General features: G+C 46.4%; 1 protein-coding gene across 1 annotated transcript in view; it reads right to left on the bottom strand.

Annotated features, from left to right (window-relative positions):
- Window positions 1-25126, bottom strand: part of ATP9A (ATPase phospholipid transporting 9A (putative)) — a 135108-nt gene that overhangs the window by 16772 nt on the left and 93210 nt on the right. Inside the window, 7 exon segments of the mRNA XM_036824925.1 lie at window positions 650-794; window positions 890-979; window positions 10064-10162; window positions 11691-11861; window positions 13231-13314; window positions 14520-14612; window positions 23099-23260. Of these exon segments, the coding sequence (XP_036680820.1) occupies window positions 650-794; window positions 890-979; window positions 10064-10162; window positions 11691-11861; window positions 13231-13314; window positions 14520-14612; window positions 23099-23260 (844 nt within the window).

Genomic DNA, 25126 nt, shown 5'->3' with positions numbered 1-25126 from the left:
TTATTTTACAGGCAGAGGAGCTGAGAGTCAGAGGAACCAGGTGACTGGCTGAGGGTCCTGGCCATTGAGTCATTGTGCAAGGGAACTAACTGTGTCCATGCCACGTGGGCACTTACAACACCACACGCCCTGCCTCCAAGGTGTGGGTGTCCCGTCATTATCAGCAATGACAGACGTTGCAAATAGGGAACGCTTACTGTGAGTGCAGCAAGCACTTCTTAAATGCTACTGCCCCTCTGAATCCTCATAGGCACCATGTGAGAGAACCACTGTTACTCTCCCCTTCTACCAATGAGCAGACAGGCTCAGCTGGGTTAAGGAAGCCCTCCGGGACCCTCAGCTAGGAAAAACCAGCAGTTTGGACCCAGATTCCTCTCCGCAGTGTGGTCTTAGCCCCCAGGCATTGCTGTGTCCCATGTCACTGGCAAAGGAAGCGCAAGCTAAGGAGGAAAGCCCTCGGCATGCTTCTCGACTCTTTCTCAAAGCAAAATACTTTAAAAAAATAATAATAATAACAAAAATAGGGCCAAAGGGGGAGGGGGTGTCAATGTCACGGCCTGAATAAAGTGGCCTGGGAACCTGAACACCAGGGCAGCAGGACCCCATCACCCCTGGGGAAGGTCGCTCTGTGCAGCCGCGGCAGCCCTACCTACTGCACACGTGAGCTTCCCCGTGCGCTCCTGGAGCAGGCGTACGATCTGGGCCTTCTGGGTGGGCGCGCAGCGGCAGCAGACCACGGCCGGGCACTGGCAGGCCAGCTCCATGAACTCGTACTCGTAGTACTTGAGGCAAACCTGGCGGGGATCAGGGAGAGGTGGTGCGTCGGCCAAGGCCCCTCCCACATGGCAGCTCCCGGGAGGAGCCTGCTGGCGGGGGTCCCCGTGCCCACCTCCAGGGAGTCTCCGGAGATGACCAGGGCACAGTCGTGCTTCCTGCGGAAGGCGTTCAACTCGAGGTGGGCCTCGCCGCGGTTGGTCACCTGGAAGGAAAGACAGGATGACGGAGGCCTTGCTCTCCGAAGCTGGTGGAACAACAAGCAGTGGCTTCCCTGCAGCCTCGTGAAGACCATGGCCACCGGCCCGGGACCCCACCCCTCCCCTGCCCCCAGAGCCAGAGCCAAATTAGATCCTGTTTGCTCTGACTCTGTGGGAATCCAGAGGGCCTGTAGGCCAACCATCCCCTTGCACTTCCCCCAGGATGGCTGTGACCCACATAATAAAAATAAGAGCACAAAGCCACTGTGCTTTCATTCTGTGCCAGGCACTGGGCAAACAAGCACTTTTCAAGCATTTTCACCCCATTTGTTTCTCACAAGGACTCTTCGAGGTGCATGATGATAACAGTTCTACTTTACATCTAAGGAAACTGACACAGGGCAAGATTTGTTAGCCTGGCTACAGTGTCACAGCCCGTCCACTGCAGAGCAGGCCTTGGACGCCAGGCATCCAGCAGGGGCTTTTCTAAGAAGGACCAGGTGTTAAATATGACACGCTCTGTGGACCATACAGCCTGTCACAACTACCCAACTCTGCCGCTACAGTGCCAAAGCAGCCACAGACAATACGTAAATAGATGGGTAGATCTTGTGTTTAAATAAAACTTTATTTACAAAAACAGGTGGCCGGCACACGGGCCATAGTTTGCAACCCCTGAATTCTAGAGCATACAGTGTGTTCTCACTATGTGCAATAGTTATGTTCTGGAAAGTTGCTGTGAATACTGAATTAGTGATTTTTAAACCACTGCTCCTGGGGGAGATACAGGGCTAGCTAGGCTCCTATGAGCCTCTGGTTACAATATTTTTGTCCATCAGTCAGTACATAACCTCATTTTCTATGTGCCTCTGTTTAAAGACATCTTTGAAAATATGTACTGTTGAAATAAGTCAGAGAAAGACAAGTACTGCATGATATCACTTATATGTAGAATCTAAAAAATAAAACAAACTAGTGAATACGACAAAAAAGAAACAGACCCACAGGTATAGAGAACAAACTAGTGGTTACCAAGTGGGAGAGGGAAGCAGGGAGGGGCAAGACAGGGGTAGGGGATTAAGAGGTACAAACTACTATGTATAAAATAAGGGGCTGGCGGAGTCAAGATGGCGGTGTGGGAAGACGCAGAGTTTGTGTCTCCCCACGACTAGGGAACCTGCTGGACGCTGGTGGGGGACCTCAACACCCCAGGAGATGGGAGGCATGCTCAAGCGAACCGGTAAGACATGGGGGGACTGAGGGGGGAAGAGAAGTGGAGGCCGGACAGGACCGGCGCCCCTGAGGGGTGGCTGAGACGGGGGAGGGGTTCCCACGCCTGGAGGGACCCTCAGGGGCTCAGATGGGGGGTGGAGTGCACCAAGCGTTTCCCCTGCCCAATCAGCCAGGGAAGTCTGCCTGGCTCTCAGGCCGGGTCCTACGCCCTCAGAGGCCCCCTCCAGGCCCCACTGGTCCTGTGGGTGTAGGAAGGAGGCCGGGGGAGAACAGGAGAGGCAGGCGGGAGAGGCCCTTGGGGACTGGAGGAGAGCAGCAGAGGGCATTTGCCCCACCCACACGAGCCCTGCTGGGCTCCCAGGTGGGGTCCCCCACCCTCCGAGACCAGAGGCAGGAGGCACGTCTGGGCCCCTTCTGTTCTGTTGAGCCTAAGCCCCACCCCCTACACCCCCAGGGCCTAAGCATAGGCCCTGCCCACCACCCAAACCCCACCCCTGCTTAGGCCCCACCCTCCACAGCCAAGGCCTTTTCCACCTTTTTTTTTTTTTTTTTCTCCTCCTCTTTTTTAGTATTGTGGTTCTGTTTTACCTTCTGGTTGTTGTTTCATCTATATTTTTATTTTTATATTCTTTCTAACATATCTGTTAGTTTCCTAGTCTAATTTTATTTTTTACTTTGTTATTGTTCTTTTTTTTTTTTTTTTTTGCCGCCCCACACGGCTTACAGGATCTTGGTTCATGAGCCAGGGGTTGGGCCGAAGCTCCTGTGGTGGGAGCTCCAAGTCTGAACCACTGGACTAACAGAGAACCCCAGACCCCAGGGAATATTCATCAGAATGAGGTCTCCCGAAGGTCCTCATGTCGGCACCAAGACCCAGCTCTACCCAACAGCCTACAAACTCCAGTATTGGAAGCCTCAGGCCAAACAACCAGTAAAACAGGAACACAATCCCACTCATCAAAAAAAAAAAAAAAAAAAAAAAAAAAAGAGATGGCAAAAAAAATATGTCAGAGATGAAGGAGCAAGGTAAAAACCTACAAGACCAAATAAATGAAGAGGTAACAGGCAATCTACCTGAAAAAGAATTCAGACGGTAAAGATGATCATGAATCTCGGAAATAGAATGGAGGCCCGGATTGAGAAAATACAAGAAATGTTTAACAAAGATCTAGAAGAACTAAAGAACAAACAGAGTTGAACAACACAATAACTGAAATGAAAAATACACTAGAAGGAATCAATAACAGAATAACTGAGGCAGAAGAATGAATAAGTGAGCTGGAAGACAAACTGGTGGAAATAACTCCCGAGGAGCAGAATAAAGAATGAAAAGAACTGAAGACAGTCTCAGAGACCTCTGGGACAACAATAAATGCACCAACATTCAAATTATAGGGGTCCCAGAAGAAAAAGAGAAAAAGAAAGGGTCTGAGAAAATATCTGAAGAGATTATAGTAGAAAACTTCCCTAACATGGGAAAGGAATTAGTCACCCAAGTCCAGGAAGCACAGAGAGTCCCATACAGGATAAACCCTAGGAGAAACACACCAAGACACATATTACTCAGACTAACAAAAATTAAATTCAAAGAAAAAATATTAAAAGCAGCAAGGGAAAAACAAAAAAAACATACAAAGGAATCCCCATAAGGTTATCAGCCGATTTTTCAGCAGAAACTCTGCATGCCAGAAAGGACTGGCAGGATATACTTAAAGTGATGAAAGAGAAAAACCTATAACCAAGATTACTCTACCCAGCAAGGATCTCATTCAGATTCAACAGAGAAATCAAAAGCTTTCAGACAAGCAACAGCTAAGAGAATTCAGCACCACCAAGAGAGCTTTACAACAAATGCTAAGGAAACTTCTCTAGGCAGGAAACACAAGAGAAGAAAAAGGCCCACAATAACAAACCAAAAACAATTAAGAAAATGGTAAGAGGAACATACATATCAATAATAACCTTGAATGTAAATGGATTAAATGCCCCAACCAAAAGACACAGACTGGTGAATGGATACAAAAACAGGACCCATATATATGCTGTCTACAAAAGACCCACTTCAGACCTAGGGACACATACACACTGAAAGTGAAGGGATGGGAAAAGATATTCCATGCAAACGGAAATCAAAAGAAAGCTGGAGTAGCAATACTTCAATCAGATAAAATAGACTTTAAAATAAAGACTATTACAAGAGATAAGGAAAGACACTACATAGTGATCAAGGGATCAATCCAAGAAGAAGATATAACAATTATAAATGTTTATGCACCCAACATAGGAACACCTCAATACATAAGACAAATGCTAACAACCATGAAAGGGGAAATCGACAGTAACACAATAATAGTAGGGGACTTTAACACTCCACTTACACCAATGGACAGATCATCCAAACAGAAAATAAATAAGGAAAAACAAGCTTTAAATGACACAACAGGTCAGATAGATTTAATTGACATTTATAGAACATTCCACACCAAAGTGGCAGAATACACTTTCTTCTCAAGTGCACACAGAACATTCTCCAGGATAGATCACATCTTGGGTCACAAATCAAGCCTCGGAAAATTTAAGAAAATTGAAATCGTTATCAAGCATCTTTTCTGACCACAACGTGATGAGATTGGAAATCAATTACAGGGGAAAAAACTGTAAAAAAACCCACAAATACATGGAGGCTAAACAGTGCACTACTAAATAACCAAGAGATCACTGAAGAAAACAAAGAAGAAATAAAAAAATACATAGAAACAAATGACAACAAAAACACGACGACCCAAAACCTATCGGATGTAGCAAAAGCAGTTCTAAGAGCGAAGTTTATAGCAATTCAATCTCACCTCAAGAAACAAGAAAAATCTCAAATAAACCATCTAACCCTACACCTAAAGCAACTAGAGAAAGAAGAACAAAGAAATCCCAAAGTCAGTAGAAGGAAAGAAATCATAAAGATCAGAGCAGAAATAGATGAAACAGAAATGAAGAAAACAATAGCAAAGATCAATAAAACGAAAAGCTGGTTCTTTGAGAAGATAAACAAAATTGATAAACCCTTAGCCAAACTTGTCAGGAAAAAAAGGGTGAGGATGCAAATCAATAAAATTAGAAATGAAAAAGGAGAAATCACAACTGACACTGCAGAAATACAAAGGATTATGAGAGACTACTACAAACAACTATATACCAATAAAATGGACAACCACGAAGAAATGGACAAATTCTTGGAAAGGTACAATTTTCCAAGACTGAATCAGGAAGAATTAGAAAATATAAACAGACCTATCACAAGTAATGAAATTGAAAGTGTAATTAAAAATCTTCCAATAAACAGAAGTCCAGGACCAGATGGCTTCACAGGCAAATTTTATCAAACATTTAGAGAAGAGCTAACACAGATCCTTCTCAAACTCTTCCAAAAAACTGCAGAGGGAGGAACACTCCCAAATTCATTCTACAAAGCCACCACCCTGATACCAAAACCAGAAAAAGATATCACAAAAAAAGGAAAATTATAGACCACTATCACTGATGAACATAGATGCAAAAATCCTGAACAAAATACTAGCAAACAGAGTCCAACAACACACTAAAAGGATCATACACCATGATCAAGTAGGATTTATCCCAGGAATGTGAGGATTCTTCAATATATGCAAATCAATCAATGTGATACACTATATTAACAAACTGAAGAATAAAAACCATATGATCATCTCAATAGATGCAGAAAAAGCTTTTGACAAAATTCAACACCCATTTATGATAAAAACTCTCCAGAAAGTGGGCATAGAGGGGAACTACCTCAACATAATAAAGGCCATATATGACAAACCCACAGAAAGCATCATAATCAATGGTGAAAAACTGAAAGCATTTCCTCTAAGATCAGGAACAAGACAAGGATGTCCACTCTCACCACTATTATTCAACATAGTTTTGGAAGTCCTAGCCACGGCAATCAGAGAAGAAAAAGAAATAAAAGGCATACAAATTGGAAAAGAAGAAGTAAAACCGTCACTGTTTGCAGATGACATGATACTATACATAGAAAATCCTAAAGATGCCACCAGGAAACTACTAGAACTAATCAGTGAATTTGGTAAGGTTGCAGGATACAAAATTAATGCACAGAAATCTCTGGCAATCCTATACACTAACAATGAAAAATCAGAAAGCGAAATTAAGGAAACAATCCCATTTACCATCACAACAAAAAGAATAAAATACCTAGGATAAACCGACTGAAGGATGCAAAAGACTTGTCAGAAAACTATAAAACACTGATGAAAGAAATCAAAGATGACACAAACAGACGGATAAATATACCATTTTCTTGGATTGGAAGAATCAATATTGCGAAAATGACTGTACAACCCAAAGCAATCTACAGATTCAATGCAATCCCTATCAAACTACCAACGGCATTCTTCACAGAATTAGAACAAAAAAATTTCACAATTTGTATGGAAACACAAAAGACCCTGAATAGCCAAAGCAATCTTGAGAAAGAAAAACAGAGCTGGAGGAATCAGGCTCTCCGACTTCAAACAATACTACAAAGCTACAGTAATCAAGACAGTATGGTACTGGCACAAAAACAGAAACATAGATCAATGGTACAGGATAGAAAGCCCAGAGATAAACCCACGCACATATGGTCACCTAGTTTATGACAAAGCAGGCAAGAACATACAATGGAGAAAAGACAGCCTCTTCAATAAGTGGTACTGGGAAAACTGGAGAGCTACATGTAAAAGAATGAAATTAGAACACTACCTAACACCATACACAAAAATAAACTCCAAATGGATTAAAGACCTAAATGTAAGACCAGACACTATAAAACTCTCAGAGGAAAACACAGGAAGAACACTCTTTGACATAAATCACAGCAAGATCTTTTTTGACCCACCTCCTAGAGTAATGAAAATAAAAACAAAACTAAACAAATTGGACCTAATGAAACTTCAAAGCTTTTGCACAGCAAAAGAAACCATAAACAAGATGAAAAGACAACCCTCAGAATGGGAGAAAATATTTGCAAATGAAACAACGGACAAAGGATTAATCTCCAAAATATACAAACAGCTCATGGAGCTCAATATCAAAAAAACAAACAATCCAATTAAAAAATGGGCAGAACACCTAAATAGACATTTCACCAAAGAAAACATACAGATGGTCAAGAGGCACATAAAAAGATACTCAATATCACTAATTATTAGAGAAATGCAAATCAAAATTACAATGAGGTATCACCTCACACAGGTCAGAATGGCCATTATCAAAAAATCTAGAATCAATAAATGCTGGAAACAGTGTGGTGCAAAGGGAACCCTCCTGCACTGTTGGTGGGAATGTAAATTGATACAACCACTATGGAGAACAGTATGGAAGTTCCTTAAGAAACTAAAAACAGAACTACCATACGACCCAGCAATCCCACTACTGGGCATATACCCTGAGAAAACCATAATTCCAAAAAAGACATGTACCACAATGTTCACTGCAGCATTATTTACAATAGCCAGGACATGGAACCAACCTAAATGTCCATCGACAGATGAATGGGTAAAGAAGATGTGGCACATATATACAATGAAATATTATTCAGCCATAAAAAAAACCGAAATTGAGTTATTTGTAGTGAGGTGGATGGACCTAGAGTCTGTCATACAGAGTTAAGTCAGAAAGAGAAAAACAAATACCGTATGCTAACACATATATATGGAATCTAAAAAAAAAAAAAAAAATGGTACTGATAAACCTAATGGCAGGGCAGGAATAAAGACGCAGACATAGAGAATGGACTTGAGGACACGGGGTGGGGAGGGGGAAGCTGGGGCTAAGTGAGAGAGTGGCATGGACATATATACACTACCAAATGTAAAACAGACACCTAGTGGGAAGAAGCTGCATAGCACAGGGAGATCAGCTTGGTGCTTTGTGACCACCTAGAGGGGTGGGATAGGGAGGGTGGGAGGGAGACGCAAGAGGGAGGGGATAAGGGGATATATGTATGCATATAGCTGATTCACTTTGTTGTACAACAGAAACTAACACAGTATTGTGAAGCAATTATACTCCAATAAAGTTCTATTAAAAAATTAAAAAATAAAATAAAATAAATAAGCCACAAAGATATATTGTACAGCACAGGGAATATAGACAATATTTTATAACTATAAATGGAATATAACTTTTAAAAACTGTGAATCTGTGTTGCACACCTGAAACATATAATATTGTACATCAACTACACTTCAATAAAAAAATTTTTAATTAAAAAAATATATTTATTGTTGATTCATTAACACTAGACTAATGGCCAACAGGACCATAACTCATGCCTGGAGGAAGCTTATCTCCGGGAGGCTCATCACAGCGTTCCTGCGCTCAGGGATATGGTCAGTGCCCAGCTCTGTGCTGGGGGGCCATCTTAAACAGTGAAACTGCTAACAAATGAACCCACAAAAATGCAAAAAACGTGGCACTGAGTAGACCGAAAAGGACCCTTGCATCCGTCTGAGAGCTGAGACAAGAAGGCAAAGCGGGCTTCCCTGGTGGTGCAGCGGTTAAGAATCCGCCTGCCCATGCAGGGGCTACGGGTTCGAGCCCTGGTCAGGGAAGATCCCACATGCCGCGGAGCAACTAAGCCCGTGTGCCACAACTACTGAGCCTGCGCTCTAGAGCCCGCGAGCCACAACTACTGAAGCCCACGCACCTAGAGTCCGTGCTCCGCAACAAGAGAAGCCACCGCAATGAGAAGCCCGCGCACCGCGACAAAGAGTAGCCCCCGCTCGCCGCAACTAGAGAAAGCTCGCGCACAGCAACGAAGACCCAACGCAGCCAAAAATAAATCAATAAATAAATTAAAAAAAAAAAAAAAAAAAAAGAAGGCAGAGCGTCGCCCCTCTCCACCTCAGCTAGGAACTCACTCGTCGGATGACTCAAATTTTCCACTGCTGTGCATGCGTCCACATAGGGCTCTGAAAGCACCCCGAGTATTGATTTTCGGGTTACAAACAAGTTTTAGTGAGTGGGTGAATTTGCAAATACAGAATCCAGGAACAATGAGGAGCCACTGTATCTGTCTCTACACGATGCTGGTCGTGCTAGTCCCGAAACTGCTGGATTTCATAAAGCTTCAACGGGCTATAGACCAAAGGCGGGGGTACAGGGGGAGACCCGCAAAACATCTAGAGTGCCTCCAGTTGTTTGGCTTGGTAGCTCTGATGACACATAAGCAGGACCACCACATCTGCCCCGGAGGGGACCTAGTGCCCCTCCCAACTCCCAACTCAATAAGGCCAATCACAGTCCTTGGCTTTGAGCCCTGGAGCAGCTCCTCGTGCCCGCACTGTTCGGGCCAAGCGCTGGCCACCAGGGCAGGGAATTCTCATTTGCCACCCAACACGCCTCCTTCTAAAGGTTCCTCAAGGGTTTCCTTCAGGAGGGCAGACAGGCCAGTATCTGCGATCTGGAACTGATTTCCTACCCAAGGACTTGGCTTTGAAGCGTTCAGGGCAATCCCAGACTTGTACGTACAATCTCACATGTATGAGCTCATCTGCATCCTTCACGCTGCTCGTGCCTAACTCCCGTCAGCTCCTCAAAGGGACCACAGCCAGCACCGGGTTAAGAACACAGGTTAACACGGGGCGGTAACCAGGCGCTCCTGCACCACCACCGGCAGGAATCGTTTAGCCTCGCCTGGGTCATTCAGTGATCCCACCCAAACCAACGACGTGCGCTCCCGCCACCTCCCCCAGGGGTCCACGCGAGGCTATGAGGTTACAGGGCAAACGGCAGCATCACCCCACAAGGCCCCAGAGCAGAGAACGCTTTACCAGCCGAAAAACGTGGATGTCTTGGTTTCTGGTCACCAGATGTGCATTCTTTGCTGTGCATGTAGCTGTCTCCAGCTTGTCCCCCGTCAGCATCCAAACCTGAAATTACCGCATGGAAGGGGTCCCCTTGGTTAGCGTTTGAGGCTAGCCTGTCGCCTGTGTCAGCCGAGTTTCCAAACACATCGAGCTGAACTTGATACGTTCCATTTACCTCCTTGAGGCCTACTATGTCCCCAACGAACCACAGGAAAGGCCCCAGTTCAAGGGCTTCAAGACCTTGGGCGTCCGCCGCTGGTGGCAGCAAACGCTGGTGTGGCACTTTTGAAAAACTGGCCACATGCTGCAGTAGACGTCGTGAAGCTCAGCCTCTGCCCTCCTAATCCCCGTTCTGGAAATTTTTCTTAAAGCAATAAATAATCTCAAAGAAGGGGAAGGCTGTATAGACGAGGGGTCACTTCCATGTCCCACAGGAAACACTGATTTGTCACGTTCCATAGGGTCTTTCTACGCGGCCGGCTGCCCCCGAGCAAGCTCGGGGGGCTGAACCCTAACTAAAACGCCGACGGTAAATGTGCCAGGTTCTTCCTCGCCTCATATCTGAGCGCTGTGCGTCTCACTGCTGCGGGCTCAGAGAGGGCAGGTGACTTGCCCAAAGCCACAGAGCTAGTTCCTGTCCCGACCAGGCCCAGAACCCAGGTCTTCAGAGCGTAAACGGATGTGCTTCCTACCCTGCTGATTCACCCATTAACCCTCTGTTCTCTCTGCGCCCAGTGGGGAAGTGGGGTGGGGGCCTTAGAGTCGTCGGACAAAGGAAATCCTGGCAGCAGGGGAAGCGCAGGAAAGAAAATAACCACAAAGGTTCCCCGAGTGTTTACCGTGCCAGGCACCTGTTAAGGGCTGTGCATCGTTCCTTCGCAGTAACTTTATGAGGTGGGAAACGGAGGCCCAGGCCTCAACCTTCCTGCTGACATCGCCCCGCTCACGGGCACCCCTGCCAGATGCGGGCCCTAGGACGCAGCCTAGAGCTGCTCTGGGCAGAGGCAGGCAGCTTAACCTACGTATTTTCAGGAGCTTCTGGCCGGTGAGTCTGCTAATCCCTTGCTTGGGTGCGCTGAGATGGAACCCGCTCCCCAGACGCCCTCTACTGGCGTCTCCGCATTAAACTACTAGATATGTATTTTTTGGCCCCAAACAAAAATGTAAATATGGCAGTTTGTTGGGGCAGATGGTCACTCTGTTGGGTGGTCATTCAGTTACCCAGACCAAAAGACAGATGGTTGGCTGGCCGGACACTCAACAAGAATATAACAAACACCGCAAATGCGCGGGACACAGCTGGTCCTGAGAGCTAAGGAGATGCTCTCGGTCCTGTCTCCGTGGAGCCCGGCATGCAGAGGGGAGGCCGGCAGCAAAGGCGGACACACAAGACGTCTTCCAAAGCTGTCAAGGATGGGAGGGCTACAGGTCACTGTCCGAGCCCGGTTCCCTGTCACTACTTCCATCCTCGGCCCCCCCTCCCCCCATCTCTAATTTTCACCCTCCGCTGACGGGATCACTGGTCTAAGTCTGGAATTCACTGCCATGTGGCAACCTATTTCAGCAGTGGGTCCAGGTAGGCTCACCCTACCTTGATGCCGGCGTTCCTCAGGGTCTCCAGGGTGGGCCTCACGTCCGCCTGGAGCTGGTCCTCCACCCCTGTCAGGCACAGCAGCTCCATCTCCATCTCCAGGCTCTCAATCACTGTGGCCACTTTCAGGGAACGGTCGTGCACACTCAGCTTGGCCTGGACATAGCGGGCCTGGGACACACCAGGGGACACTGTCACCGCTTAGGATGGGGAGGTGCAAGGCGGACCAACTGGCAGTGGGAGCGTCTCATCCCCCCGCACAGGGCAGGGACCCCAGCACCTGGGTGAACCTCAAAGGGGTGAAACTGAGACCTCCAGCCTCCTTCCTAGTTCATCAGTCCAGACGCTGGAGCCGGACAGACCGGAGCTCCACCCTTTGCTCTATACTCACCTGCTGTGCAACTTCTAGCACGTCACTTAACTTCTCTGAGCCTCAATTGTTTTCCTCCCCGAAGAGGCAATAACAGCCCCAACCTCACTGGGTTTTTACAAGGATTAGTACAACTCAAGATCTCAAAAGACAGTAGGTTCTCCCCACACAGCATATGCTCCGTAACCAAGAACTCTTGACCACCAGGCTGTCTAAAGACAAAGTCTTACTTCCAAAGACCATCGACCCAACCCTTCTGTTTATCCCCTCTTTACGGTGTTAACAAAGATACAGCTGTCACAAAGCATATGCCTTTAAAATTGAAAGAAAGGTAGAATTTACCAGGGCTAGAACTCTCGTTAAATAAAACTTTACAAAGAACTCAAGCACATAAAAGAGACAGACCCAAGCATGGTTTCTCTGGGTGGAGCAGGACAGGAGCTGCAGAAGCCTTTCCCTCAACCTGGTCTCTCTCCCCTTCAGTCATGTGTAAATACGTTCATTCAGCTTTGTGCCAGGACTGGGGGTACAACAAGGATCCTCCCCTCAAGGAATCATGGGACACAATCCATGGGACGAGATGACAATTAACAAGACATATTGATACTGGAAGCCCTGGCAGTGAAAGTCAAAGATCGAGTTCAAATCCAACATTTTTTACAGCTTAAAAAAATTAGGGCTCCAAGAAGGTTTACAATTTCAAATTTGAAGGTTTCATTTCAAATTTTTCAGAAGGTTTACAATGACTATCCTAAGTGTTGGGGTACAAGGGCAAACCAAACTGATAAAGTCTCTGCTCTCAAAAAGATTTTATTCCAGAAAGAAGCTATCAAAAAGAATGTGAAAATATATACATAAACAAAGTCATTACAGCTGGTGATAAATGCAATGAAGAAAGTTCAACAGGGTGACGATGGGGAGTGATGAGGTGGGGCTGCTTTAGATGGGGGATCCAGGAAGACTTCTCAGAGGAGGCGGCATTTGAGCTGAAACCCAAAGGAAGTGAGGGAGGGGGGCCTTGGAGCTCTGTGAGGGAGGAGAGTACTAGGCAGAGAGAAGAACCTGGTGTGCTCAGAAATGACGTCAGTCTGGCCAGAGCAGAATGAGGGAGGGGGAGATGGGGAGGTGAGTGGGGCTAAAAAGTAAAAGAAAAGTCACAGAACCACTTACCTCAAAGTCTTGATACTGCTCCTCTGCTAGAGATTTCTTCGCCACCACAAGCACCCGCAGTCCTTCCCGGGCCATGTTTCCACACTGAAACGCAAACCCCGGTCAAAGGAGAGCCGCGCTAAGGGCTCTGTATCCCTGACTCTCTCTGGGGAGGGCTGGAGGCTGAAGTGGATGCCGCTTCCAAGGGGACAGTGCAATGGCAAATCAGAACGCTGCTTTCCCCTAACGCAATCTCTCTCAGCAAACCTTCCAGAGGGGTCTCAAAATTTAAGTCAATGCAGTAAGATCTCAGAGACTAATCTGGATTTCTGGCTCGTTGGAAAAACTGAACCTCTGACAAGAGCACTTTCCCAAATGACCACAGCCAGTGATACTGAAAGGTGGCTGTTTCCACACGGTCCCACGAAACACAGCTGTCAAGTGAAGAATATTCCAACACGTTCAGCGCACGAAGTGTGATGCTGTCAGGAAACACATCCCGGCCCGTTTCATTCACCTGAGTTACCTGCCTGGCCCCTGTCAGCATTTGGGTTTATTACTCACTAATTGGAAATTATGATATTACTGAACATAAAATGTGAATTCTGCACCTGGAGATGGGAGATGAAACAGAAATGGCCTGGTAAGACTGGAGAGTTCCTTCCCTCCCTGCTGCAGCCAATTCCCACGTCACAAACTGGGACAAGGCAGCCTGTGACGGGGCCCCACGATGCCCGCCTCCTGGTACCCACACCCTTGTATGTTCACCTGCCCTGAGTGTGCACTGGACCCAGTGCCTTGCTCCTAACAGACAGAACGTGGCAAAGTGAGGGGAGGTCGCTTCCAAGAAGGTCACTTCTCTCTGTTTCATCTCTGTTCCCACGCTTGCTCTCTCGGATGAAGCCAGGACCACGTGTACGCTGCCTTATGGAGAGACCCACATGGCAAGGAACGTGGCTGCCTCCGGCCTAGAGGCACTGAGGAGCTGAATCCTGCTCATGACCACTAAGTGGGCTAGGAAGTGGGTCCTGCCCCAGCTGAGCCTTCAGATGAGACCCCAGCCTCAGGTGACCCCTTGACCAAAGCCTAAGAGACCCTGAGCTGAGGACCCAGCTAAGCTGTGCCTGGATTGCTGATTCGCAGAAAACTGTAAGAAATAACACGCGTCCTCCTAAGCTGCTAAGTTTGGGGGTGATTTGTTACGTAGCCCCAGAAAACGCATGCAGGGACCCACCTCACTATTCCATGCAAGGGACAGACTCCAGGGCACGCATCCGAGGCCCCGTTTCCACACCCCACGTCATGCTTACCTCTTCCTCCAGCCAGTCGTTGTACTGCACGATGCCAGCCATGACGACATCCGCTCCCTTCATGTAAAACGTAATCTCCCCAGTTGATTCATCCTAGAGGGGGGGCCGGGAGGAATGAACACCCAAGAGGAACACTTGCGTTCCGCGCCAGTGGCCGCTTCCCATGAGAGATGCTGCACAAAGTGTACTCAGTGGACGCCAGTGTTTTCTCACTTGGCCGAAGATGAAAAGTGAGAGGGGAGCCTCACTTTGGGGCAAAGGCCACAGAAAACAAGAAAACTCAAAGCATTTGGAAAATCATTAAATGATGAAAGCAAGATCAAAAGGATTGAAGAACTTTGTTTTTGCAGTTATTACTGTTCTAACGGGAACGGACTGACCCTCACGCTGTAAGATAATTTTAAATTTATACGCGGGGCTGCCAGTATTGCCAAAACGTGGTCTACCAGAAAGCGTTGGGAAGTAAGATAATTCTCGAGATCAGGGTTTCTCAGCCTTGGCACTGTGCATATTTGGGGCTGGAGAATTCTTTGTCGTGAGGGGGCTGGACTCTGCATTGCACCATCTCCTGCGGCATCCCTAGCCCACTAGATGCCAGCAGCAATCCCCACGGTGACAACCAAAATGTCTCCAGACATTAACAAATGTCCCCCTGGGGGACACATTGCCTCAGTTGAGAGCTACTGCTCTAGACAGCGTGGGACCCTTACGTCTACCTGAGGACTCAGCTAGAGAGCAAAGTACCCAGATTTTCAGTTCACACTGACCAGATTTTCTGGGGAGAGGGTGACATCACAGCACAGGCATCAGATGCTTAGACCCGGCAGCAGCTCCCAGCTGTGTGCACCTGGACAAGCTACTTCTTTTCTCTAGACCTCAGTTTCCTCCTCTGTAAAATCAGGATCCTAACAGCCCTTACCGTATAGCTTGCTGGGGCTTAAATGAGATCACCTGCATAGAGCAGGAAGCAAAGGGCCAACATCCACAGAGAACGCTCACCCAGTGTTATTATTCCTGTTGGGGTGACAGTCACTCCTCAAGACCCTCAGCCGCGCTGTTTGTAGAAAACAAGGTTTAAGCCGGGGGTCTGAATGGGGGTGGTTTTGCCCCCAGGGGACTTCCGACAATGTCTGGACACATACTTGATTGTCTCAACTGGGAGGTGCTACTGGCATCTAGTGGGTGGAGACCAAGGATGCTGTTAACCGTAGTACAATGCACAGGGCAGTCCCCGCAACAGAGAATCATCCCGCCCCAAATGTCAATGGTGCTGAGGCTGAAAAACCCTGGCTTTAAGGAATGATGGTGAAATCGTCAATGCTTATCCCATGACTCTTTCCTCGCAGACCTGCATCACAGGGAGGCTGGAGGCAATGGAGGTGGGCAAGGCTAACTGAGCACGGCCATCACCACCTTGTGCCTAAATTCTGCTACCCCAGGAAGCCCTGAATGCATGCCTATAAGTTCTTCATCGAATAGGAAATAAGTACCCAAGGCCAAATCAGTGGTACAGTTTCATCTACTAAAGTAACTTCTGAATGCCTCTGATCACGGACAATCTTTTAGAACAACATGCTTACTCATAAAAGCACCCACAGGCCACGAACAGGCACCTGCACTTTAAAAGCATTAGAACTGCAGGCTGCTTCTTTGATGGATTGCATCTATGCTTGCTTGTGACTCGGGCCAAAGATAGCCGTGGGGTCTGAACATGAAAGCATCCGAGGTTTCTTTTTCCTTTCGCCTTCACCCAAATGCTGCTATGGGAAATAACGTCCCCCTCCCCAGCTTCCTCTACTCCAGAAGGGGCTCAAGAGAACTCGGACATCTTGTCCAATATAAATACCGTATCGACTGTCTCCTCCCGTTAGTCATTTCCTCCCACCGAGGTCATCACAAGGTTACTTCGTTCCCATATTATGGCAAGATTACGCTGTAAATTTACAGAGATCTGCCGGTTGTGTTGCATTGTTTTGGGGCCTCATCTTTTTCCACTGTGGTCTGACTCTGGCACCTGTTCAAAGGCCTCTTTTATTCAGACAGTGACAAGGATATGATCTATACCAATGATCCGACTTCAGCACGCCAAGGGGGAAGGGTGAGGGGAGGGCAGTGGAACATCTTGTAACACAACAGAAACAAAACTGGCGACAAAGAGACAAACACACAAGCCCCAACGAAACCGGCTTCTCTAACCTCACTGACCTTCTCAGAAGACAGATTCACACAAAGACCAGACCTTGCTTGGTGAGGGTAAGAAGACGCTGAACAGAACCGTCCACGAGCTCACACATGTTTAAGAGGGTTGGTGAGCCAGGTGAGAACAAAACTATTACTGTCAACAGTCATTAAACCAGGTTGAGAAGCATTTTATAACTGAGGGAAAACTTCCTCACATTAGGTAACTGGACAGTTACTTTCAAACAACAGACAGAAAAGATGGACACATTTAGAACAGAGTTTCTCAGCCCTGGCACGATGAACATTTGGGGCTGGAACATTCTTTGATATGAGGCTCTCCTGACCTCTATCCACTAGATGCCAGTGGCACCACCCTCCGAGCTGTAACAACCAAAAATGTCCCCATATGTGTCCCCATGTCCCCTGGGGGCAAGATGGCCCCAGGATGAGAATCACTTCGTGAAAGGAGAACAGTGAGATTCGTGCTAAGTGGAGAGCTAGCTCCACAGCCCTGGGCACGGATTTGCACCCTGCAAAACCAAAGATAGAGAGGGAGACAGGTCAGAAAACAAAAATATTAGCAAAATAATATGCATCACATTAAAGACAGCCTAACAAAGATGGATGTGCACAGATTCATTGTTAGTAGTGAGAGATGGAAAACAACCTAAGTATCCAAGAAAGGAATATTTGATTAAATAATGCTACATTTTTTCAGCAAAACACCATGCACACATTAAAATCATAAAAATCATGTTTTAATGATATGAGAACATTTTCACTATACCTATTGTTCAATGGAGGGGGTGGGAGTTTTACAAAGCTTTAGGTGGAGTTTGAAGCCAGTTTTATAAAATTGTGTGTGGCTATTTACACTCATTTATGCTTAGAGAAAAAACTGAAGGGAAATTCCCTGAAAAGGCAAGAGTGGTTGTCTTTGGGTGATGAAAATACAGATGAATGGTTCTGATCCCCTTCTATACATACTTATCTGTTCCGAATGCTGATTTTTTAAAAATATAATCTGGGAAGGGTGGAGTGCTATTGCAAAGTAATGATAGATTTGCCCACCCAACAGTATCCCATACTCCCAGACACAGATCCCGTTCTTGCTGTGGGAAGATACAGGGGTCACATCTCATAAAATATGACGCATGTCTGGGAATGATAGCCCTTTGCAACTAAAGGAAGGGTGACGCACTCAGCTCACTTATTCTAGAACGGCTGATATCGGGACTATTTGATGATGATTCAACCCTCAAATGACTCCAGCATAGTCCATGGCCCTAGAACTTGGAAAAATAAAGGCTGGAACAAAATAAAAGTAATTCCATAGTAGATAATGACTCTAATTCCCCAGGAAACACCCACCCACAGGATTCACGTGGCTGCTTCCAGGCCATGGATGTTCTTGACATCAGACATGCACTCAAGATACGGTTTAAAAGCCACGGGGCAGGCTAGGTGCAGACCAGTGGGAAAAGCAGCAGCTGCATGGGAGGAAAAGCCCCCATCCCACTCAAAAACTGCCAAGGATATATGTCTGGTAGAGTCTGAAGACTACTGGCATCAGGGACATAAAAATCCCTTAAAATGTGTCGTTCTCAAGACACATTCGTACTGTGTGTCGCTGGACCATCAGTACTGCAGCTCACGGAGCTGCTTCTAACTTTTACCTGGAGAAACAGCCTCTTCAATGACTCCCACTTTCCCCACCTCCTGGTGTGTTCACACCCCTGGGTGATCCAGGCCCACCAAAGTCGTGGGGTGGACCCAGGGACCTGCTTCTAATAACAGAATAAGGCAAAAGTGAAGGGAGGTCGGTTCTGAGATGACGTGCCTTCTGTCTTGTTCACACTCTCACAGACTCACTTGGGTGAAGACAGCTGACGCGGGAGCTGGGCTGGAGAGGCCCGTGGAGCAGTGGATGAGGGTGGCCTCTGGCCATCAGCTGGTACAGAACGAAGGGCCTCAGCCCAACAGCTGCAAGGAACTGACTCTTGCTGACAACACTGATTTTACCTGGCAGTGAATCCTGCCCCGGCTGAACCTTGGAAGACTGCAGCCTATGAGAGATCCCAAGGCAGAGGGCCCGGCGAGGCTGCACCCGGACTCCTTGGCCCCCAGAAATTGTCAGATAACACTTCCTGTTGTTTTAAGCCATCACGTGCGGGATAATCTGTCACAACGCCATACGTAATTAACACACTACCTCAACATTACCGTGGGTGCTCTGTGAGCTTTCCCACATCCCTCTCATCACACCCAAACTCCCAGGGCCTGGCGATAAAGAGCATGACCTGGGAGCCAGACAGCCTGGGGTAGAAGCCCAGCTCCACCTTTACTAACTATATGAACTTGGGGAGGTTTCTTCTTCTCCCTATACCTCAATCTTCTCCTCTGTTAAATGCCAACTTCAATGGTATCATGAGAATTACATGAGTTGTTTTATGCAAATCATTTAGAACAGTGACTAGCACCCAATAAGCACCATTTAAATGTTACCTCTGTTATTATTATTGTTCCTAACTCTGTTCCTATTACTAGTGTTGCTAGCACTATTACTAATTACTCCTACTACTAATTCTATTATTACTAATTTACTACAATAGAATCTACAACTCTGACCCCTAAGGCATGAAACACTTGTGTAGATAGGGTGGAGGGGATCCTCATTTGTTTAAAAAATGAGAGAGTCTTACTCCAAAGATTCTCATGATCTGGGGAAGCATTTTCTCCAGCCAAGCCAAACAATGTGAAGAACCTTTAAGAACACCAGGGAACCATCTCAATACCAAAATAGGACTGGGACCAAAGTAGTCTGCAATTTTTAAAGCTCCTATGGTTAATTCCGATGATCAACCAGGTTTTGTTTGTTTGTTTAGATCTCATTTTATTTATTTTTGGCTGCGCTGGGTCTTCGTTGCTGCGCTCAGGCTTTCTCTAGTTGCGGCGAGCGGGGGCTACTCTTAGTTGCCGTGCACGGGCTTCTCATTGTGGTGGCTTCTCTTGTTGCGCAGCACGGGCTCTAGGCACGCTGGCTTCAGTAGTTGTGGCACACGGGCTCAGTAGTTGTGTCACATGGGCTTAGTTGCTCTGCGGCATGTGGGATCTTCCCAGACCAGGGCTCAAACCCGTGTCCCCTGCATTGGCAGGCGGATTCTTATCCACTGCGCCACCAGGGAAGCCCCTATCAGCCAGGTTTAAGAACTACTGAGCAGAGTGGCTTATGAACACAGGGCTTCCAGGCTTCCCAGAATGGAAAGTGTGAGTAAAAGAGCAAACAGGAAAACAAGGTGTTAATTCAGATTGGCAAGATTTTAAAAGTCCGACACTAGCAAGCGTTGGTGAGGATGTAGAAAAACAGTGGAACTAAGATTAGTATAAGCACTTTGGAGAAAAAGTTGAAAGTACCTGGTAAAGTTAAAGATGTATATATTCTAGCACCCAGCAAGTCCACCTCTGGGTTTAGTCCACAGAAAAACACGGACATATGTACAGTGGAGACTGCAGCAGACAAGGCTACACACGGCAGCGGTCTTTCTATCAGCAAAAAAAGTGGCAACGACCTAAACGTGTATCAAGAGGGAACGGCAACAGGCGGAAGGAACTGAGGTATATTTGCGCAATGCAATACTACAAGTCAGCTAAGAGAAATAAAGTGGGATTACGTGCATCAACATAAATAAAGCTTTTTTTTAAATGTTAAACAAAAATCAGGATGTGGAATAATAATATATATACTACAATGACACTTTATAGAGAGAATAAAAACATGAAAACCATAATACATATTATTTATACCCAATGTGTCTGATAATAGTATTTTAAAATTCATAGGAGTGATAAACCTGGGGTAGGACTGGAGAGGAAGCACATCTAGAAAGGGCAGATGGGATTTCAACTGAATGCACAATGTTTTCTTTGTTTAAAAAAATTTTTTAACTATAATACATGCAAAAGTGTGGATCAATACATAAATATAAATTTGAACAAACTCAAACACAAAAGGGTATCTACTGTACAGTTTCCTTTATATAAAGTTCAAAAAGAGACAAAATCAACCAGTGGTAGAAATGGGACAGTGGCTACATCCCTGTGGGAAGGAAGGATGCAGTAACCAGAAAGGGGTATGAGGGAGCTGCTGGGGTGATGGTGGGAGGGATTCTGTTCCTTGCTCGGGATGCGAGTTACATTGTGTTAACTTTGTAAACACTTGAGCTGTACACTCATGAAGTTTGCACTTTTCTCTTTGTATGCTGTTCTTCAATAAAAGCTTCAAAAAATATAAAAAGAAAATCTGAAATATTAATGCCAAAATGACGATGTTGAGTGATCATGACACTTTTTTCCAATAACTTTTGTGACTGTATGAACGAAAAGTCATTGAAAATATCTAATTACAATGGTATCAAGACTATTCAATGGGAAAACAATAGTCTCTGCAGCAAACGGTGCTGGGACAACTCTATATCCACACACAAAATAATGAAGTTAAAACCCCTAACTCACACCATATATGAAAATAACTCAAAATGGATCAATGATCTAAAGAGATAAAACTACAAAAACTTTTAAAAGAAAATACAGGGGTAAATTTTCATGACCTTACGTTTAGCAATGGACTCTTAGATATGACACCAAAGTCAAGAGCAACAGAGGAAAAAAATAAATTGGACTTCATCAAAATTAGTAACTTCTGTGCATCAAAAGAATTTTATCAAGAAAGCAGGAGGGCTTCCCTGGTGGCCCAGTGGTTGAGAATCTGCCTGCCAGTGCAGGGGACACGGGTTCGAGCCCTGGTCTGGGAAGATCCCACATGCCGCAGAGCAACTAGGCCCATGAGCCACAACTACTGAGCCTGCGCGTCTGGAGCCTGTGCTCCGCAACAAGAGAGGCCGCGATAGTGAGAGGCCTGCGCACCGCGATGAAGAGTGGCTCCCGCTTGCCGCAACTGGAGAAAGCCCTCGCACAGAAACGAAGACCCAACACAGCCATAAATAAAAATAAATAAACCAACCCCCCAAAAAAGAAAGCAAAAAGACAAGCTACAGAATGAAAGAAAATATTTGTATATCGTATCTCTGATAAGGGTCTAGTATCCAGACTACATAAAGAACTCTTACAACACAACAATGAAAGACTACCCATTTAAAAAGTGGGCAAACGACTTGAACAGACATGTCTCCAGGGAAGAATACAAGTGGTCAATAAGTATATGAAAAGATGCTCAACATCATTAGCTATTAGGGAAATGCAAATCAAAACCACAATGAAATACCACTTCACAGCAACTAGGATGGCTACAATGGAAAAAAAAAAAAAAGGAAAATAGCAAGCACTGATGAGGATATGGAGAAACCAGAAACTTCACACACTGCTGGTAGAATGTATTGGGCTGGCCAAGAAGTTTCTTCAGGTCTGTCTGTAACATCTTACAGAAAAACCTGAACGAACTTTTTGGCCAACCCTATAAACGGTGCAGCATTTTGTAGAAAAGTTTGGCGACTCCTCATAAAGTTAAAAGATAGAATTATCCAGCAATTGGGAAACGGACCCAGCAATTCCACTCCTAGGTATGAACTCAAAAGAACTGAAAACAGATACTCAAATCCTTATACATGAATGTTCATAGCAACACTACTCACAATAGCCAAAAGGTGGAAACAACCCAAATGTCCACTGATGGATGAATGGATAATCAACATGAAATATTACTCAGTCATAAAAAGGAATGAAGTATGTATATATGCTACAACATGGATGAATCTCTAAAACATTATGCTAAGTGAAAGGAGCCAGATACAGAAGGTCACATATTGTGTGATTCCATTTATATGAAATATCCAGAATAGGTAAATCCTAGAGACAGAAAGGAGACTGGAGGTTTCCAGGGACTACGGGGAGGAAGGTATGGAGAGTGACCGCTTAATGGATACAAGGTTCCCTTTTGCAGTGACGCCAATGTTTCAAAACTTGAGGAAAGTGGTGGATGCAAGACATTGTGAATGTACTAAATGCCAATGAATTACACATTTAAATGATTAATTTATGTCATGTGAATGTCACCTCAATAGAAAATAACATTTAATTAAACGAAAGAGTATACAATGAGAAATGTATTATTACCAAGAAATGCTCAATCTACACTCATTAGACCTTTCACTCTGGAAGTGGGTTAACCAAAGGCTGAGCAGCTATCTGAGATCTGTCCAACTGATCAACTAATTCTCTTTCTTCTGAGGGAATTACATCCTCTTGTTAGTCTGAACGTCAGGCAATAATACAATAAAGAAAAGGGTAAAAAAGAATGTCCAGCCACAGGGACATACACAGCAGACTTAGGCAGGTTTTTTTTTTTTTTAACCATTTTCAATCATAAATAAAAGACAACTCACCCTCACGATGATGCCCATGCGTTTGCTTTCGTAGGTGAAAGGGAAGATCTGCAAGATGGTGAAGTTCAGGATCTGGTCACCAGGGGTCCTCAGCTGCATGGAAGACTGGTCACGGCCCACCAGTGTTAAGCCCACACTTTCGGTCCACTGCACCAGGGCCACCTAAATGTGACAAGGGTCGAAGGTCAGATACACAGCCGAGGATCCTGGTTCACAGGTCAAGCAAGTGAACATAAAGGTGGACGGGGGAGCAGAGACAGGTGAGGCTGAGCAGGGCCCGCATCCCTGGGGTAGGTCGTGCTGGCCGGTGACAGCCCGGCACCCACCCCTCTAGGCCTGCGGGGGCTCCGCGCTCACAGCTGCCGCCTCTTCTGGGCCCTAAAGCAGGCCACGTGTGCGCCAGAGCCGTGGCAGAGAGAACCACACAGGCTCAAGGGTGATCAGCACAAGCAGAGATCACGTCTGGAAGGAGCTGCACCAGGCAAACCACAAATACGGGGGAGCCAGGAGCACGACGCCGGGGTGGGGCGACTCACCTCCAAGGCTCCCCGTTAAACCTCACACACACTCAACCGGGAGGGGATCTACCGCAGTTCTCAACTGGGCAGCTCTGCCCCCCAAGGGGCACATGGCAACGTCTGGGGACGGTTTTGGTTGTCACAACTGAGGAGGGGGGTAGATATTTTCTACTGGCATCTCGTGGGTGGAGGCCAGGGATTCTGCTAAACATCCTACAACACACAGGACGGCCCCCATGACAGAATCGCCCCACCCCACGTGGCAGTACTGACAGGGGGAGAACGCTGGTCTGTACAGATGAGGAAACTGAGGCTTGCGGAAGCTCATTAAGTTGCCTGAGGTGATGTTCCGGGGCAACGGCCGGCTAGGCAGGAACCTGGATCTGCCTGGTGCACAGCCAAGCCCCCCACCATCCGCTACACTTCCTAGGGCCACGGTTCTGTCACCAGCTGGAGTCTTCTCACAGCCCGAGCAAGGCTTGCTTCACTTCCAGCCAAAGGCATGGAGGACGCAAATTCCAAGACAGGGGCCAGACCAGCGGGAACTGCGGCAGGCAGGAGCCAGTGCCCCCCCGAAGAAGGCTGCCCCGCGGGAATGTGGACCCAGGGTGGCCAGAGCTTCCAGTTTCTCAAGAAAAACCAGAAATCTGACCTTGTCCCTGAGATCTCTAACTTTTCAATGTAAGCCACTAAGCTGCATGTTTTGAACGCCCATGAAGAAAATAAAACACGTCTACAGATGAATCTGGTCTGGGGTCTTCAGGGAAAGAAGGAAATAGAAGTGGAAAAGGCGGGGACAGAGGGGGGAGCTGGGGAGGGGAGACCACCAAGCCCTCACCGCCACTGCCACAGGAAGGGGGACGCGCAGGAGGTGGGGGAGACAGGGGTAAGTACGAAGAGCCTACAGAGTATGAACCACAAGGTCATCGTGTTTACTTGTCAGCACAGCCCATGGAGGCAGGAAGTACCAAGCAGCTCTACCCGACGGACGAAGAAACAGACTCAGAGAGGCCAGGTGAGCTGCGCTCGGCGGGCAGCTACCATGGGCTGAGATGAGATCGAACCCTGTGTCTAGCTGGCCCAAGTAGCCCAAGGGAAAGTGCCAATCCCGGGCCATCCAAATGCCTGTTCTCTAAACACGGGTGCACACACATCAGTGCAGCCTTAGTGGGTGTGCCCGGTCACCCCTGACTCACTGTCACCGTTAGAAAGTTCACGGGGGGCGTGGTAGGCACAGTAACAGCCCCCAAAGGTGCCCACCTCCTAATCCCCACTGACCTCCACCTCCAAAAGAAAGGGCTGATCAAGTTTGGGTTTTTTTGTTTGTTTGTTTTGCTATTAACCTGCATAAGTCTTTGGAAACTCATTCATATAGTTATTTCATTTAACCACTCTGAATTTCAATACGGCCTGTCCTATCTGCTAACAATCTTCTTTCCAAGTTTAAAATGAACAAATCAATAAACACTGATATAAATTTAAAAATCTCATCCATATATATATTAAAAAC

Source organism: Balaenoptera musculus, chromosome 15 (genome assembly GCF_009873245.2).
Source record: "Balaenoptera musculus isolate JJ_BM4_2016_0621 chromosome 15, mBalMus1.pri.v3, whole genome shotgun sequence".
In the NCBI taxonomy this organism is placed as follows: domain Eukaryota; kingdom Metazoa; phylum Chordata; class Mammalia; order Artiodactyla; family Balaenopteridae; genus Balaenoptera; species Balaenoptera musculus.
Note: the sequence above shows the minus strand (reverse complement) of the source record. Positions and strands in the feature narration are given on the sequence as shown.